The sequence below is a fragment of the Erinaceus europaeus genome, chromosome X, assembly GCF_950295315.1.
Source record: "Erinaceus europaeus chromosome X, mEriEur2.1, whole genome shotgun sequence".
Lineage (NCBI taxonomy): Eukaryota > Metazoa > Chordata > Mammalia > Eulipotyphla > Erinaceidae > Erinaceus > Erinaceus europaeus.
Window position 1 is genome coordinate 99,139,400 of NC_080185.1, and position 17,345 is coordinate 99,156,744.

Below are 17,345 nucleotides of genomic sequence, written 5' to 3' on the forward strand. Positions count from 1 at the left end.
AAGAACGGCAGGGTGTTGACTGCTGTTAGCCCCTGAGCTCAGGCCAAATTTCAGAAGTTGTGAGGTGTGTTTTCAGCTTTTTTTGTGGAAAATATTTTATTTTATTAATTTTTGGATAGAGTCAAAGAGAAACTGAGTGGAAGGGCAAGGGTAGGGAGAGAGATAGACACCTGCAGCCTTGCTTCACCACTCATGAAGCTTTCCCCCTGCAGGTGGGGACTTGGAGGTTTAAACCCAAGTCCTTGTTATTGCTGCTGTTGTTGGATAGGACAGAGAGAAATGGAGAGAGGAAGGGATGACAGAGAAGGAGAGGGAAAGATAGACACCTGCAGACCTGCTTCACCGCTTGTGAAGCGACCCCCCTGCAGGTGGGGAACCGGGAGCTCAAACTGGGATCCCTGTTCTGGTACTTGCACTTCTAGCCATGTGTGCTTAACCCTCTGTGCTACTGCCCCCCCAGAATATATATATAGTGAAAAAGAGGGAACCAGAACATCACTCTGGCACAAGTGATGCCTCTCCTGCTTGAGAGTCAAAGACTTTTTCCACTGCACCAGGCTCCTTAGATGGGACTTTGAAAATGGTTTCATCCACTTCTGTCTTTTATAGATGACATGCAGTGAGCTGTCAGGAGTTACTAGGAGATGGTGCAGTTAGAATGTGCGCCCAGGCTTCCCGCCACATTGCGCAGCATGCTGCCACCAGACTTGACTAGCTTACCATGTCTTCATTACCGCCTCTCCCAGTCTTCTCGTCACCGCTACCACCTTATATCACTCTCCTCCACATTTGATTCTCTCTCTCTGGAGAGTGCTCAGCTCCCAGCCGAAGAGTCCACAGTTTGGCCTCGGAGATGGTGGCACTAAAGAGACAACAAAGGGGATCCAGCTGGCAAGAGAGCCTGGCAATGAACCGATTTTTATTTTTGTCCTTGTCGGGTCTTCAGCACTCTGAGCTGACCTTTTCAAATAGAAAGAAAACACAAGGAAAAAGACACCACAGCACAGAAGGTTCCTCCAGTGCAGTCAGATCTGGGCTGGCACCTGGCTTGTGGGCATGGCAGAGGTGTTGTGACAGTCCTGAAAGCTTGACAGGGAAACAGAAAAAGAGGCCATGGTGAAAGGACCCAGGTTCAAGCCCCCTGGTCCCCACCTGCAGGGGGAAAGCTTCACAAGTGGTGTAGCAGGCTTGCAGGCATCTCTCTCTTTCCTTCCTTACCTCCCCATCCCTTTCAATTTCTGTCTCTATTTAATAATAATTTAAAAAATTATTTTAATTTTTAATTTATTTATTTTCCTTTTTGTTGCCCTTGTTGTCTTTTATTTTATTGTATTTATTGTTGTCGTCGTTGTTGAATAGAACAGAGAGAAATGGAGAGAGGAGGGGAAGACAGAAGGGAGAGAAAGATAGACACCTGCAGACCTGCTTCACCATCTGTGAAGTGACTCCCCTGCAGGTGGGGAGCCGGGGGCTTGAACCGGGATCCTTACGCCAGTCCTTGCGCTTCGCACCACGTGCACTTAACCACTGCGCTACCGTCCGACTCCCCATTTTAATTTTTTTAATTAAAAATTTTTTAAAAAAATTAGAGGCTGTAGTGAAGCAACGATAACAGGGGAAGATGATAAAAAGGTAAAAATGCAGGTGATTTAGTAAGATTTAATACTGTCAGTCCTTTTGCAAGCTGAAAAACACTATTTTTCTTTTGGGGGAACGGAGGGTATGAGGAACCGTGGCCTCATCATCCCTAATTTCACCACCCCAAGCCACTTTTTTGTTCAGAGAGGGGAAGAGACAACACAGTGCCGGCTTCCTCCACGGCTTGAGCCTGGCTGGGTACACCCCACCCTGCAAATTGTCTTCAGTCCCAGGCTCCAGATTTTTCTCATTTACAAATACTGGGATATAAGGTCTGTATGTGTGACCCCACCCCACCCCACCCCCGCCAGCCCAGCAGATCCTTCATTCTGGGAAGGCCTGTCTGCTTGGTTTAAGCTCCTGCGTTTCTCTTTATATGGGCTAAGCCTTCTAGACCTCACTTTTACTTAGAAGACCCAGGGGCTACTTACTACTTGTATTCTGACTTTAGGATCCACCTTCGGCATCCTTAATCTAAGGAGAGGGAACCATTCGATAAAAGAGAAATACGTGCAAAAGCTCTGGGTCTGGACTGTTGGTTTCCTTAGCCTAAGAGTTGGAAGCATAAACTCAAAACCAACAAAAAACAACTCCTGAGAAAGTCAAACGTGCAGTTCTCCTTTGTGGCCACATGGGGGTGCACGAAACCTGCTGTTCAGGTGCTTGGGTGAGCAAGGAGCCCCCAGCTGCAGGAAGGAGACTTCTGCTGGGAACATTGAGTCCAGCAGGCTTAAAGAAATTTGTCACACCAGTCCCCATCCTTGGTGCAGTGGCCACTGTGGGAACTTGTCCACCCATGAGCTGGGTTTGACCCTTGGAACTTTCTGGATGTTAGCACTTTCCAAAGGCACAGGGAAGATGTCCTGAGAATTCTCGCAAATTTTCATTATTATTATCATTATCATCGTTGTTATCATCATCATCATTATTAATGAGAGAGATACAGAGAGAGAAACCAGAGTACTGCTCAGCTCTGGCTTATGATGATGCTAGGAATTGAACCCAGGACCTGAGAGCCTCAGGCTTGAAAGTCTTTTGCATACCCATTATGCCATCTCTCTAGCCTGAGAATTTTCTCTAGTTAAGAGCCAGACCAAAGCGATTAAGCGTTTATTGAACGTTTACTGTATGCTAGACACTTTGCTAGGTGCTTGCTGTGTTAGTCTCATAACAGTCCTGTAATAGGACAGGACACAGAGAGGGTTAGTACCTTGCCTAGGACCACACAGCTAGTAATGGAAGACTTGAGTCAGTATTTAGTTGTGTCTGGTCTCTAGTTCTGTGGTTGTAGCCTCCAAAACATTCTTACCTGGGACATTACTTACACAAGGCAATATTTGGAAGGACAGAATCTGGCCCAGGACTGTATGGACGGATGAGGAAAAATATTCACTGAAGTTGTCACTTCCGTTTCTCTACCTGCAGACACCCCGTGGTGCTCCCCCATCAAGGTGAAGTATGGGGATGTGTACTGCAGGGCCCCGCTTGGGGCCTACTACAAGACAGCCCTGGGCGCCAGGTGTGACATCCGCTGTCAGAAGGGCTACGAGCTGCAGGGCTCCTCGCAGCTCATCTGCCAGTCCAACAAGCGCTGGTCCGACAAGGTCATATGCAAGCGTGAGTAGCCCAGCCGTGTTTGGCTTCTGGGACCCTTGAGGGCCACACTTCTTTTGATCCACCGTCAGAGCTACTTACTGGATGTTGTGTGGTCTGTGGTGAGGAAAGCATCACCTTGGGAACAGAAGCCAGTGGTCTGGGAGAGAACAGAGGTTTGCCCAGCCGATGCTGGGCCCTCAAGAAAAAGTGCTGGCGACATAAAAGAAGAAGGTGTGGCGTGCAGAAGGAGGGGGTACCATCAAGGGTCAGAGCTGGAGATAAGAGGGGCACCAGGCCAAGGACTCTTTCTGGGGAGTGGAGACAAGCAGGGTGAGGGCTTTGGACAGGTATCTTTGGAGAGGGCATTTATTTGGGAGGAGGGGAATGGAAGGGCATCTGGGGGCTGACTCTTAGTCCTCTGGGGAACTGAAGGTGGGAAAGTATTGTGGCAGCACACATTGTGCTGATCTAGTCTTTGTGGGAAAAACAACGAGAGACCACAGCAATGAAGCCAGCTCCGGTGCGGTGAGGGCGGCTGCATATCTTATATGGCATTTTTGGAGGTAGACAGTACAGTGGTTCGCGAAAAGAAATTTTATGCTCAGAACTGAGGTCCCGGGTTCAATCCCTGGCACCACTGTAAGTCAGAGCTGCACAGTTCTTTGGTTAAAAAAAAAAAACAAAAAAACTTGTGAATAATGTATTTTAGTTAATTAGTTAATTGATTGATTTTTGGAGACAGAAGTTCTAAGGGAAGGCCTAGATGGAGGAGGAGAGAGGCGCCTGCAGCTCTGCTTCACAGCGAAGTCATGTCCTGTCCCCCACCCTCAGGTGGGGATCGGGCTCGGCCCTGGGTCCTTGCACATTAGGTAATGTGCGCGCACCCCTTCCCGGACCCTTCAACGAGTTACTGAGGAGGAGATGCTGTTGGTTTATAGTAGAAATCCATTTATCAGTTGAGAAAATGGTATTTTACAAGACTGTTGTCCCAGCAGTACAATTTCACATCACCCCAAAATCTGTGTCAGCATGTTGCTGGGTGTGCCACCCAAGTGCCACCCCCATCCCCCACCGTAGGGTACTGAGCTGCCCATCCCGCCCCCAGCCCTCACTCTCTTCCCCTTGAGGCCAAGGGCGGAGGGGCCTTCATTTATGATTGACACAGTCCGTCCCTTTGCTGTTTCCTCAGTCCCATATATGTGTGGGACCACCTCTGGGAGCGCGCATTGCGTGTGGAGCATGTCACCCGCATTCTCCTGGGTAGGGAGGCTCTCCAGAGGGTGTCATTGGCATCCCCTTGCTGTCATGGGAGCCAGATGGCATGGGGTGGGGCAGCAATGGCTGTGGAGGAGAGTGCCCACCTCTCCCTGATGCCCATTTCTGGGTCACTCCCCCTCCCCACCCCCAGCCTCTGGGTGTTTTGCTTGCTTAGGCTTGGAGCAATGCCAGAGTCTGTGCTCCTCAGAGAGCTGCTCTCTCTGTTCTGACAATTGATGTCTCCCCCGTGGGCAGGCTGCCCAGCAGCGACTGGCAAAGGTGATGCAAGCCCAGCTTCCTTGCCTGGAGGCAGGGACAGCCAGAGGTATCATTCACGCTTCAGGGCTCCCTGGCTGCTGCTTTCCCGTCTCTTTCCTGGTCCTGCTCCTCCAGCCCTCGCTGGTCTCCCTCAGAAGCTCTTTTTTCCCCCCTCCCTTATATTTGTTAGGACAGAGAGATTGAGAGAGAAGAGGGAGATAGAGAGGGTGAGAGACACCTGCAGCACTGCTGCACCACTTGTGAAGTGTCCCCTTATAGGTGGGGACCAGGGGATTGAACTTGGGTCCTTGTGCATGGTAATGTGTGCGCTCTACTAAGTATACCATGTCTGACCCTGGAAGCACTTGCACTTGCTCAGTTTCTTATTCTTAGACCCTCATCTCACGGTAATGGCTTTTTCATGCAGATAAGACAGATTGTGGTCTGGTGGTGGTTCACGCATATCACCATGCATGAGAACCCGGGTTCAAGTCCCTGTTCCTCCCCTATAGGGAGAAAGCTTCACAGGCAGTGGAGCAGTGCTGTAGGTGCCTTGCTCTGTCTCTGTCTCTCACTCTCTGTCCAAAAAATGGCTACCAGGAGTGGTGGAGCTGTGCAGGTGCTGAGCCCCAGCTTAATTCTGGTGTCAAATAATAACAGTAACAGTATTTTTTAAGCTTCAGGCATGAGAATTTCTCTGCATAACCATTATGCTATCTCTCTCTCCCACCTCAGTAACTTTTTTTTTCTTTTTTATTTAAGAAAGGATTAATTAACAAAACCATAGGGTAGGAGGGGTACAACCCCACACAATTCCCACCGCCCAATCTCCATATCCCACCCCCTCCCCCGATAGTTTTCCCATTCTCTATCCCTCTGGGAGCATGGACCCAGGGTCATTGTGGGTTGCAGAAGGTAGAAGGTCTGGCTTCTGTAATTGCTTCCCCGCTGAACATGGGCGTTGACTGGTCGGTCCATACTCCCAGTCTGCCTCTCTCTTTCCCTAGTAGGGTGGGTCTCTGGGGAAGCTGAGCTCCAGGACACATTGGTGGGGTCTTCAATCCAGGGAAGTCTGGCCGGCATCCTGATGACACCTGGAACCTGGTGACTGAAAAGAGAGTTAACATACAAAGCCAAACAAATTGTTGAGCAATCATGGACCCAAAGCTTGGAAAAGTGGAGAGGAAGTATTAGGGAGGTACTCACTGCAAACTCTAGTGTACTTCTGCTTTCTTACTTTGGTGCCATACTCCAAACTCTGTCAATTTCTGCTTTGCGTTTCTACTTCTTTTTTTTTTTTTTTTTACATGCATAACATTCCCCAGATTCCCATTTAACAATACAACCCCCACTATTTCATTCATCATTTTTCATGGACCTGTATTCTCCCCACCCACCCACCCACCCACCCCAGAGTCTTTTACTTTGGTGTAATACTCCAATTCCATTTCAGGTTCCACTTGTGTTTTCTTTTCTAATCTTGTTTTTCAACTTCGGCCTGAGAGTGAGATCATCCCGTATTCATCCTTCTGTTTCTGACTTATTTCACTCAACATGATTTTTTTCCCACCTCAGTAACTATTTTTTTAATTTTCTTTTTTTTATTTTAATTTTTTGCCTCCAGGGTTATTGCTGGGGCTCAGTGCCTCCACTCTGAATCCACTGCTCCTGGAGGCTATTTTTTTCCCCTTTTGTTGCCCTTGTTGTTTATCATTGTTGTTATTGCCGTCCTTGGATAGGACAGAGAGAAATCGAGAGGAGGGGGGAGAGAAAGGTAAATACTTGCAGACCTGCTTCACCGCCTGTGAAGTGACTCCCCTGCAGGTGGGGAACCCAAGGGCTTGAACCGGGATCCTTACACCAGCCCTTGAGCTTCGTGCACCATGTGTGCTTAACCCGCTGTGCCACTGCCCAGCCCCCAGTAACAATATTTTTAAAGACAGAAGGAGAGAGGTGCAGTAACAATGGAATTCTCATATGGTGCCAGGGGCTTGAACTCAACTTCTCTCCTCCTCCTCTTCTCCTTCTTCCTCTTTCTCTTTCTCTTCTCTTCTCTTCTCTTCTCTTCTCTTCTCTTCTCTCTCTCTCTTTCTCTCTCACCTCCAGGGTTATCTCTGGGGCTCAGTTCCAGCTCTACAAATCCACTGCTCCTGGCTGCCAGTTTTTCCATTTTATTGAGTAAGACAGAAATTGACAGAGGAGGGGGAGACAGAGAGGGAGAAAGAAAGATACTTGCAGAACTGCTTTGCAGCTTGTGAAGCTTCCCCCCTGCAGGTGGGGAGCCGGGGGCTCGAACCCAGATCCTTGCATGGGTCCTCGAGTTTAACCAGGTGGGCTACCACCCAGCCCAAACTCGACTTCTCTCTCTAGCCTTTAGGGTTTGCTTCTGAGGAACCCAACCCAAGCCAGTCTGATATGAAACTTGGTGCCCTCTGTGTGCCATGCAGCTACCCACTCACTCTTCCTTTGTTATAGTTGAATTAAACTTTCACCCACTGCTTTCAGACTTTCTGGATTCTGGGGTTCTGTGGACAAAGGCAACGGCAGGCTGAATATCTGTTTTTTCTCTCTTCCAGAAAAGCGCTGTTCTCCTCTTGCCATGCCAGCAAACGGAGGCTTCAAGTGCGTGGATGGCGCCTACTTTAACTCCCGCTGTGAGTACTACTGCTCGCCGGGCTACACGCTGAAGGGGGAGCGCACAGTCACCTGCATGGACAGCAAGGCCTGGAGCGGCCGGCCAGCCTCCTGTGTGGGTAAGGACATCTCACAGGATCCCGCAGACACACACTTCTGGGAGGAGCAGAGGGTGTTCCTACCCTGGACTCGAAAGGAAGAAGCATCAGTCTCCAGCTTAGCTCTCATAACTCTCTTCTCCCCTAGCTCTCTGCTCATCTCGGACCCCAACTCTGTGTCCAACCTCAAGCTGACTTTTAGGGCATGGCTTTCATCTGGTTCTCTACCCACCCCCCCTTTTTTTTTTCCTTTGGATCAAGACAGCTGCAGGCTGCTTGCTGCTTGACTCCAGGGATCTGGTCTGGAGTGTGGAGCAGTGATTGGCATTTTCAAGGTCAGACCTGCAGGGGGCGCTTCTGTTCTCCCCACCCCCATGTAGTTCAGTCAGCTAATCTGTGTTAGCCCAAGGCCTCGTCTTGTCTGGTGTCTGGGGTAGTTAAATCAGGAGAAGCACTGCCACAGAAAGTTGCCATCGGTGCATATATGCAACAATTCTCCAGGCCAGGGCCCAAGGGGTGTCTTTATTAATGGCACCACTGTCCTCTGTCTTCCCTGGCTGCATCTGTCATTATCACTCTGCAGTTTTGTGGTCAGTGAGCTTTAGCCAAGCAGGCAGGCTCAATATCAAAACCTCGCCTTCAGAACCCATCAGAGTTCTAGCTTGGACCATATCTTGTATCCAGTTGACATGAGCGACAGATCCAAATAATTAAATGACAGCACTAAGGCTGTTACCCCTGGGCACATGCATCTTCCAGGATGTTGAGGCCCAAAGGGTCCCGCCCAGCTCTTGCTTTCAGTGCAGTCTCGCTCTTCAAAGTCGCACTGGCAATTTGCAGATCTGTGCTGTCTCACATTGGGAAAGGCCAGCGCGGGTGGGAGGAGAGGAGATGCTCAGAACTCTTTCTGCTGAGCAAATGCTGGCAGAGTTCTCTAGGGATCGATCGCACTGTTCAGTTGCCCAGATTATGTGCAATGCTGGAAAGAGAATGCTGATTGTTCAAAAAAAATAATCAGCAAACATGTCTTAAACTGGATCAGATGGACCTGGAGCCTTCCCAAGAGGGAGAGAGGAGTTAAGAAATGAACCCCACTTCCAGACACTTTAGGGGTTTGCCTTAGGGTTTGCCAGGCAAGGTTTGGACATACTTTGAGAGAAGGGTGGTGATGGTAAAAACAGTAGTGAGTTAAAAGAGAGCCTAGATCTTCCAGGGAAAGAAGAGAGATGAACAAACCAGGCGGCAGTCCGTGTTTGGATTTTAGTGACAGATAAGCTGGACTTTGTCCTGGTAACTGGGCCTCCAGGGAGGTCATTTGTTCTCATAACTTTGCATGCTGTGGGCTAGGGGGTGAATCCTTGAGTACAATACAGAACCGCAGCCTGTTTTAAGAGCTGACACATGGCGGCTGAGCTGTTCCCAGCTTTCCACACAACCTTGGACACTACATCTTGGCCAGAGCTGTGCTGAGAGCTGACAAAGTTGTCCCAGTTCTGCTCCAGACCTGCAGGGAAGAGAGAACACTGGGATTTTTTTTTTTTTTTTCAAATTCTGGTTTTGCCTGTTCTGTGGTCTGGCTAATTTGAAATTGCCACAAGTTAAAAGTAATTCCTTTCTACAGACCACACTCTGGCAGTGGTTCGCGTCCATGGTTATTTTGGAAACAGATCATGATAGAACTAAATCACTGCAGAAGGAAAACCACTTTGCAAATTTTTTTTTTTTTTGGTCAGGGTTGGGGTGGGAGTGACATTGACATTTTAGAACAATGGACAACTGGAATTACAAGTCCTTATTTAGAGACCAGATGAGTAGTAGACATTCGATCTCTTCTTTAGACCCAATACTTTTTCCTTGGTCAAGAGGAGAAATAAGTAAGTAAATAAATAAACCTTCAAAACCATGGACAATGAAAACCCAGAAAATGTCTTTTGACATGCAGAGAACACCATTAAAGTTTGTTTTTTTTTAACATAGGACAGTGTACAAACAAACCACCTTGGTCTTGAAAATCCCCCCCTACTTTGAATTTCCCACAGGGTAGAATAACTAGACGAGTAACCACAAATGAAATTCTAGAATCAAAAGAAATCTCTGAGGCCCAGGTAAATAGTATAGTGGGTATGCAAAAGATTTTTTTTTCTAAATATTTTATTTATTGAGAGAGAGAGAGAGAGACAGAGCACTACTCTGGTTTACGGTGGTACCAAGGACTGAAGGAAGGAGCTCAGAGCTTCAGACAGGAATGTCTTTTTGTATAACCACTATGCTATCTCCTCTGCCCTGTGCAAAATATTTTCATGTCTGAGACTCCAAGGTTCCAGGTTTGGTCACTGGCACATTCATATTGCAGAGCAGTACTCTGGTAAAAGAAAAAACAAAACTCTCAAGATTTAAAATAAAGTGATAGAATATTTTTTTTCTGGCTCTCCAGTTGCCCAGTGACCCAGAGAGCTTCCTGACCTGCACCTCTTTATTCGCAGTGACTCAGTGGAGGTTACAAACGCCAGTGGGACAAAGAAGAAATGTTTTGGCACTTTGCCACAGAACTTATGTGCAGTTTTCCCTCGGTTGACTTTTTTTTTTTAGTTTTATTTATTTATTAATTTATTGGGGATTAATGTTTTACATTTGACAGTAAATACAATAGTTTGTACATGCATAACATTTCTCAGTGTTCCACATAACAATACAACCTTTGCAGACTTTTAAGAAGCTAGTTCTAGCACAAAGACAACTTGAATCATGGACAACAATACTCACCCACTTGTCACCTTTCATGAATTATTTTTTATTTTTTTATTCCAGAGCACTTTTCAGCTCTGGTTTATGGTGGTGTGGGGGATGGAACCTGGGACTTCAGAGCCTCAGGCATGAGAGTCTCTTTGCATAACCATTATGCTATCTACGCCCGCCCTTTCATGATTTGTGAGTACAGACTGAGGCAGGTGTATTTTTAGTGGTCCTTTTTTTAAAAAAAAATTGTTTTATTTGATTTTTTTCTCTCCCATTTTGTTGCCCTTGTTGTCGCTACTGTTATTGTTGCCACTGATGTTGTTGCTGGATAGGACAGAGAGAAATGGAGAGAGAAGGGGAAGACGGGGGAGAGAAAGAGACACCTGCAGACCTGCTTCACCACTTGTGAAGGCCCCCCCCCCCCCGCAGATGGAGAGCTGGGGGCTCAAACCGGGATCCTTCCACTAGTCCTTGCGCTTTGCACCACGTGCTCGTAATCTGCTGTGCTACTGCCCAGCCCCCTTAGTGGTCCTTTCTGTAGAAATTTTTAGTAGGGCATCTTTCTGGTGATGATGGTGGCTTTTCATTGTGGAATTCAGTGCTTCTATTTTTTAATCTTTGTCCATTTTAGAAATTCCTCTCACATCTTGAGTGGTGCCAAAGAAACAGGACCACTTCCCAGACGCATGCAGAATGATTACATACTAGCTGAAAGGAGCTAAATTAGGAGATTTTTGATAGCCATTCTCTGTGCTCTATTAAATCGTCTTTTCCTTCTATCATTAACCTGAAGTGATCTGCTATTTATTTTTTTTCAAGGTTTATTTGCTTAGAGATTAGGGAGAGAGAACCAGAACATCACTCTGACACATGTGATGCCAGACATCAAACTTCAGTCCTTATGCCCGAGAGTCCAACACTTATCCACTGAGCCACCTCCTAGGCCATGACACACCACTAGAAATGTAGTGGGTTCAAACAGCCATATCATTATGTCATTGCTCATGACTGTTCTAACAAAGTCTTAGAGATAGTTTGCTTGCTTGCTCTCTCTCTCTCTCTCTTTCAAATTCATGTATTAGTTATTTTGATTCCACATATGGGTAAAGCCATCTGGTAGTTGTCTTTGACCTCTTTACTTACTTTACTAAGGACAATTACTTCCAGTTCTGCCCATTTGTCTATAAGGGAACAATACTGTCTTTTTAAAATTTCTGAGTAGTACTCCATGGAGTATATCTATCCCATAACTTCTTTAGCCAGTTATCTGTTGATGGACATTTAGGTTGCCTCCATTCTTCGGCTGTTGTGAATAATGCAGCTATGTACATACAGGTGTAATTATTTTTTTTAAAGATTTTTAAAATTTTAATTTGATAGAACAGAGAAATTGAGAGGGAAGGGGAATAGAGAAGGAGAAGAGACGCTTGCAGCTCTGCTTCACCACTTGTGAAACTGTCCCCCAGCAAGTGGAGGCCAGTGGCTTGAACCCAGGTCTTTGTGCATGGTAATATATGCACTTACCAGGGTTCGCCACTGCCCAACCCCCGGTTTTCATTTTGTAGTAGAGATAACGAAGTGGCAAATATTTGTGGTAAAGCCTATGGGCTTCAGTTGCTCTATCTGGAGCTAATGTACAAGCCAAAGTGTTGCCTCTAGGAAAGGCTTGTTGTGGACACATTGTGGAGGGACATCCTTCAGTACAGTGCAATATTCATTTGCATGTTTTCTATTCTCTTGTCAAATACCCAATTTTATTTATTTATTTTTTAATTTTTTATTTATAAAAAGGAAACATTGACAAAAACCATAGGATAAGAGGGGTACAAATCCACACAATTCTCACCACCAGAACTCCGTATCCCATCCCCTCCCCCGATAGCTTTCCTATTCTTTATCCCTCTGGGAGCATGGACCCAGGGTCATTATGGGGTGCAGAATGTGGAAGGTCTGGCTTCTGTAATTGCTTCCCTGCTGAACATGGGTGTTGACAGGCCGATCCATACTCCCAGCCTGTCTCTCTCTTTCCCTAGTGGGGCGGGGCTCTGGGGAAGCAGGGCTCCAGGACACATTGGTGGGGTCGTCTGTCCAGGGAAGTCTGGTTGGCATCATGGTAGCAACCTGGTGGCTGAAAAAAAGAGTTGACATATAAAGCCAAACAAATTTTTGACTAATCATGAACCTAAAGGCTGGAATAGTGCAGATGAAGATTTGGGGGTCTCCCATTTTGTAGATAGTAGGCCTATTTTAGTTATATTCTAAAAGGCCCATGACTATCCTAGTGTTTTTTTTTTTTTCCTGAGCCTGACATCTGATATTCAGGTGGGCCCAAGTTATTGTCTGGGGAGATGGTGTCCTGGCTACAAAAAGGGCCAGAAAGCTGGATCAGGGAAGAGAGTAGCTCCCAAATATGGGAAAGGTGTATAAGTATTGTTGGCTATCAACCCCATCAATTTGATCTTATCTGGGGCCTAGAGCAGTGACAAAGGAAGATAGTTTGTCATGTATCTCCAATGAAGAGGGCAGAAGCCACGTTTGGGGGGTTCCACACAGTAACAGGCTCAGTGGGGCATCCTGAGTCACCTGGGAATTGCAGTGTGTTTCCATAGTAACTGTTCAGTTATGGAAATTTTTGATCACGTGTCAAAAGCAATGATGGCTGTGGCTGTGTAGTACCAGCTTTAGGTTTCTGGAGCATCTGCTCAAGTGCAGGCCAGCTGGTCTTCTCAGATGAGAGAGAGAGCATGACACTTGACAGAGCCCTGCTGCTGCTGCTCCAGATTTGTGGGGGTTCTGTGGAAGGGGCTGGCCACACAGCAGTGCGTGCACAGACGCTGGAAGAAGGCACTAAGTCAGCAGCAGGCAAACATACAGAAGTGTCAGGCTTATTAAAAATCCCTGAATAAAAATGTGACCATATCTTAAAATTGCAGGCCACAAAGAAATCCCAATAGAGAATAAGTGCTTCCCAGTCTACAAGTCGGGGCCATAACCACTAGTCTAGCAGGTGGCGGTGAAAAGTCAGTGAAATGATGCAGAGTTAGTTGGTACTCAGCACAGGGTGAAGTAGGAGGGTCCAGGAAACACGAGCTAGTCTTTAAAAATACATATTTCTGAACGATTTATTAAGAGATTGAACAAGAGCATTACTCTGGCACATGCAGTGCCAAGGATCAAACTTGGGACCTCATGCTGGAGGGTCCAGTGCCTCACCCACTGTATTACTTCCCAGGCCACAGCAGTTGTTTTGATGGGACCACATGTCAGCTCTGTGTTATGGTGGTGCCAGGAACTGGATGCTGTGAGGCCTTCAGGCCTCTGGCATAGAAGTCTGTCTGTTGTAGAAAATGGTATGCTCTGTCCCTGACCATCTGTGTAGATACTGTTCTTTTCTTGTTTCTATTTTGGGAGAGCACTGCTGATGAAGTACTAGTCTAGTTTTGGCAGATCACAGTCATCTAAGTAGAAGAAACTGGCTTTGGGAAGCTCTGAGACTCAGTGCACTACAAATCCATTTTTTCCCTTTTGTCCTTGTTTATCATTGTTGTTGTTATTGCTGTCATTGTTGTGGATAGGACAGAGAGAAATGGAGAGAGGAGGGGGAGAGAAAGATAAGACACCTGCACACCTGCTTCACTGCTTGTAATGCGATCCCCTTGCATGTGGGGAGCTGGGATCCTTAAGCCTGTCCTTGCACTTAACACAATGTGCGCCCAACCTGCTGCATTACCGCTCGCCCACCCCCCAAAATCAAATTTCTTACTCTAAATAAAAATGAAACGTTATTATCAGACAATCTGCAGAAGAAAATGTAAGCTTTATGTGGTGCGTTTAGCCTCTCAGTTGTTTGTGATACAGAATCAAGTAGCATTTATTTTTCACTCAGGTTGTAGAGGCATCTACATCATTATCCATTGGTACATAAAACAGAGCAAGTCATGATGTGTGAACTTAGTATTTACTATCTCAGGTGTAGACTGACTTTTTTTAGTTTAATTTTTACTTATTAATGGATAGAGACAGAACTTGAGATGGAAGGGGGGAGAAGGCAGAGGAGAGGGACACCTGTAGCACTGCTTCACCACTCATTCCCCCTGCAGGTGGGGACTGAAGGCTTGAACCCAGGTCCTTGTGCATTATAACAGATGCACTCAGCCAGGTATGCCACCACCTGGCTGGAGGAAATGTTGACTTAATGGATTGTTGGTGTCCCAGGGGTACATACAGTTTCTACATCTCCCCCAGATAGGAGTCAGCACACCTCAGCCTCCACCCAAGTAGAATTTTCAAAAGTTGGAACTTCCCTTTCTTGTGATTTCATCTTAGTTATAATAAGGTGAAGCCTAACTCAGTGGAGAAGCAGTATCTCATTCATTTCTGGTGCTCATGAACTCCTGCCTGACAGTGAGGGGGCAAACATTCTCTTATAAAGTAGAGAAACTCTTTGGGGGAACTCGGGAAACCTTGGAGGACCAGAGTCAAGGTAGACTTGTACCTAGAACACGAAGTGTTAGAGGGGCAGGTGGACTCAGACCACTGTTTGAAGAGATTAGGGGACAGTAGTACTTGAGGAAGCCAGAGGAGACAGCCCTCTTGGGGTGGGCAGTGCGAGTGTTCTGATGGAGCTCAGCGCTCACTGCTGTTCTTCTGTGAGTTTGTTTCTACTTCTATAAACGGAGAGTATCGGGTATGTGTTGGGCGGGGGGGGGGGCTCCTAAAAGCCTCAGCATTATTCACCTGGAGCTGGGCCACTTTCTACTTCGTGACTTATTTCATGTGATGGAATTCCTTAGCAGGCTGTAAACTTTCCAGCCATGACAGCATCTCCCCAGACAATAACATATTGCCCTGCCAGTAGGCAGCGTATGGAAGCAAGGTGAGGAAACGGCTGTGCAGAACAAATTACCCTACAGGATATGTAGCAAGGGCAGCTGATTGTAGGTCTAGCCACACATAAGTGAACACTCAGTCACCAAATCTCAGCACAAGAGAAGAGGTAAGATTAAGAGAAGGGTGAGAGAAGCCTTCAAAAAAAAAAAAAAAAAAAAAAAAAGGAAACGGGAGTCAGGCGGTGGTGCAGCAGGTTAAGAGCACGTGGCGCAAAGACTGGTGTAAGGATCCTGGTTCGATCCCTGGCTCCCCACCTGTAGAGGAGTCGCTTCACAAGCGGTGAAACAGGTCTGTAGGTGTCTGTCTTTCTCTCCCCCTCCTCTCTCTGTCCTATCCAATGACAACGACATCAATAACCACATCAGTGTTAAACAACAAGGGCAACAAAAGGGAAAATAAATTTAAAAAATTTTTTTTAAAGAGAAACATCTCAAGTTTTGAGCACATCAGATCCTGCATACTGAACCTGTGGCTGACAAGGCATTTCTTGGTGATGGTGAGAGTGATTTGGCTCTGTTTGTAGATATGGAACCTCCCCGAATCAAGTGCCCAAGTGTGAAGGAACGCATTGCTGAGCCCAATAAGCTGACAGTCCGGGTGAACTGGGAGACCCCCGAGGGAAGAGACACAGCAGATGGCATTCTAACAGAGTAAGTGCAGCGGGGCAGCTGGCACGAGTCTGCCTCCTGGAAAATGTGTCACTCTGCGAGGGAAGTCTACCACTGTCGGTCTGTTTCTGCTTTCAGACCTGGGGCGGGATTCTTCCAGCAATTCTCCATTCATGCCTTGTTTTTTTTTTTTTCTCCCAAGTTGGTGTCACCATCTGCCTCACTTTGTCTTGTGTGTATTTTGTGCCTCTCTATACTGAAATGTATTTACTACCTTCTCTTCAGAACCCTGCCTAGCATGTAGTCAGTCATGTTGCTAAGTATTGTTGAAGGGAAGCAGAGAAGTAAGAAAAAGGTGGTGGGGAAGAGGTGGCAGTGAGGGGATGTCACCTGGTAAACCCAGGGACAGAATCGCCCTGATTGCTTGCCGGCCCAGGAAGGGGCCTGTCGCCTGACCCAAGTCTTGGTTCTCTTAGTCCCTCCCAGGAGAGAGAGCTCTTATGTCCTAGGCTGAGACGCATGCTTCCCATGAACGCCCTTCTTCACAGATCCTCCCAAAGGTTAGCAGGCATTTGCACTTGGAGTGTGATTCTGTTCAGGCTTTTGTGTATTTAGACTGCGCTTCCTGTGAACATTCAGGCACTTGGGCCCGTGGCCTGCGTCTCTAAGGGTAGGATGGCTGGCAGTCTGCTAGATCTCCTCACTTCATAGCTTGTAAACAGCCACCTTGCCTGCCTTCCAGGTGTGGAAGGCTTGCCTCACTGGTGGTGGTAATTTCACGCAGCCATTATAACAGTCCCCTATAACCACATACCCATCTTTCTTAATGACTGTGGAGTAAGGAGAAATGATCTGTGTTGAAAAAGCACAGCTGGCATTTGTTCATCATCCTGTACTGATTGGTGGATTTAGCCAATAAGCAAGATCAAGAATACCAGCGGCATCCAAGCTATGTGATCTTTGGGAGTTAGTCTTTTGGTGTCTTGAGTTTCTTCATATTACCGGCCCTCTATTGTTACTATCTACACTGTGGGTGCCTTTGATCAGCAAAGGGCAAGTTCATTGTGATTCCTTAGGCAAACCTAAGAACCATGCAGATAATTATTCTTTGTGCATACATAAACCCTACGTATGCCAACCACAGTTCTGGGCACTTTACAGAGCTTATGTCACCCAGCACCTGTTGAGGGCCCACATTGCAGTGACTTCAACTGTGAGCCCCCCCACCCAAGGTGGAATTGGAGGGAGACTTGGGCCCTGGATTCTCAGTCTTCTCCAGGACTTCTAGTTAGAGAAGTGTGAACTGCCATGCTCTGCTCTCCAGCCGCTTTCCCAAAAAGCTCTGGAGTTGGTTTCTAGGTGTACATAGATCTCTTTGGGTGGGGGAAGGACTCCGTGAAGTGCGGTAATACGGGGAGAAGGATGAATGCACAGTGATCTCACTTGTAGGCGGAACTAAAGACCCTAGAACAGAAAGGAGAATCAAAGTACAAGTGGGTTTGGTTTCTTGCCCCAAAGCAAAGGACTCTGAGGAAGGAGAGCGTGCGGCGTGGCATGCTTTGGGGTCCTGGTGCAAAATGGTGTAAAAGTATCCAAGTTGGGTGGTGAAAGTGTTTTGCAGACACCTATC

At 46.9% G+C, this 17,345-nt stretch overlaps 1 protein-coding gene across 3 annotated transcripts in view; it reads left to right on the forward strand.

The window, feature by feature from the left end:
• SRPX (sushi repeat containing protein X-linked) overlaps window positions 1-17,345 on the forward strand; it is a 100,527-nt gene that overhangs the window by 77,084 nt on the left and 6,098 nt on the right. For all 3 annotated transcript variants that reach the window (XM_060182629.1, XM_016188190.2, XM_060182630.1), the window contains 3 exons: window positions 3,064-3,255; window positions 7,326-7,502; window positions 15,631-15,757. In XM_060182629.1, the coding sequence (XP_060038612.1) occupies window positions 3,064-3,255; window positions 7,326-7,502; window positions 15,631-15,757 (496 nt within the window). The remainder of the gene's footprint in view (window positions 1-3,063; window positions 3,256-7,325; window positions 7,503-15,630; window positions 15,758-17,345) is intronic.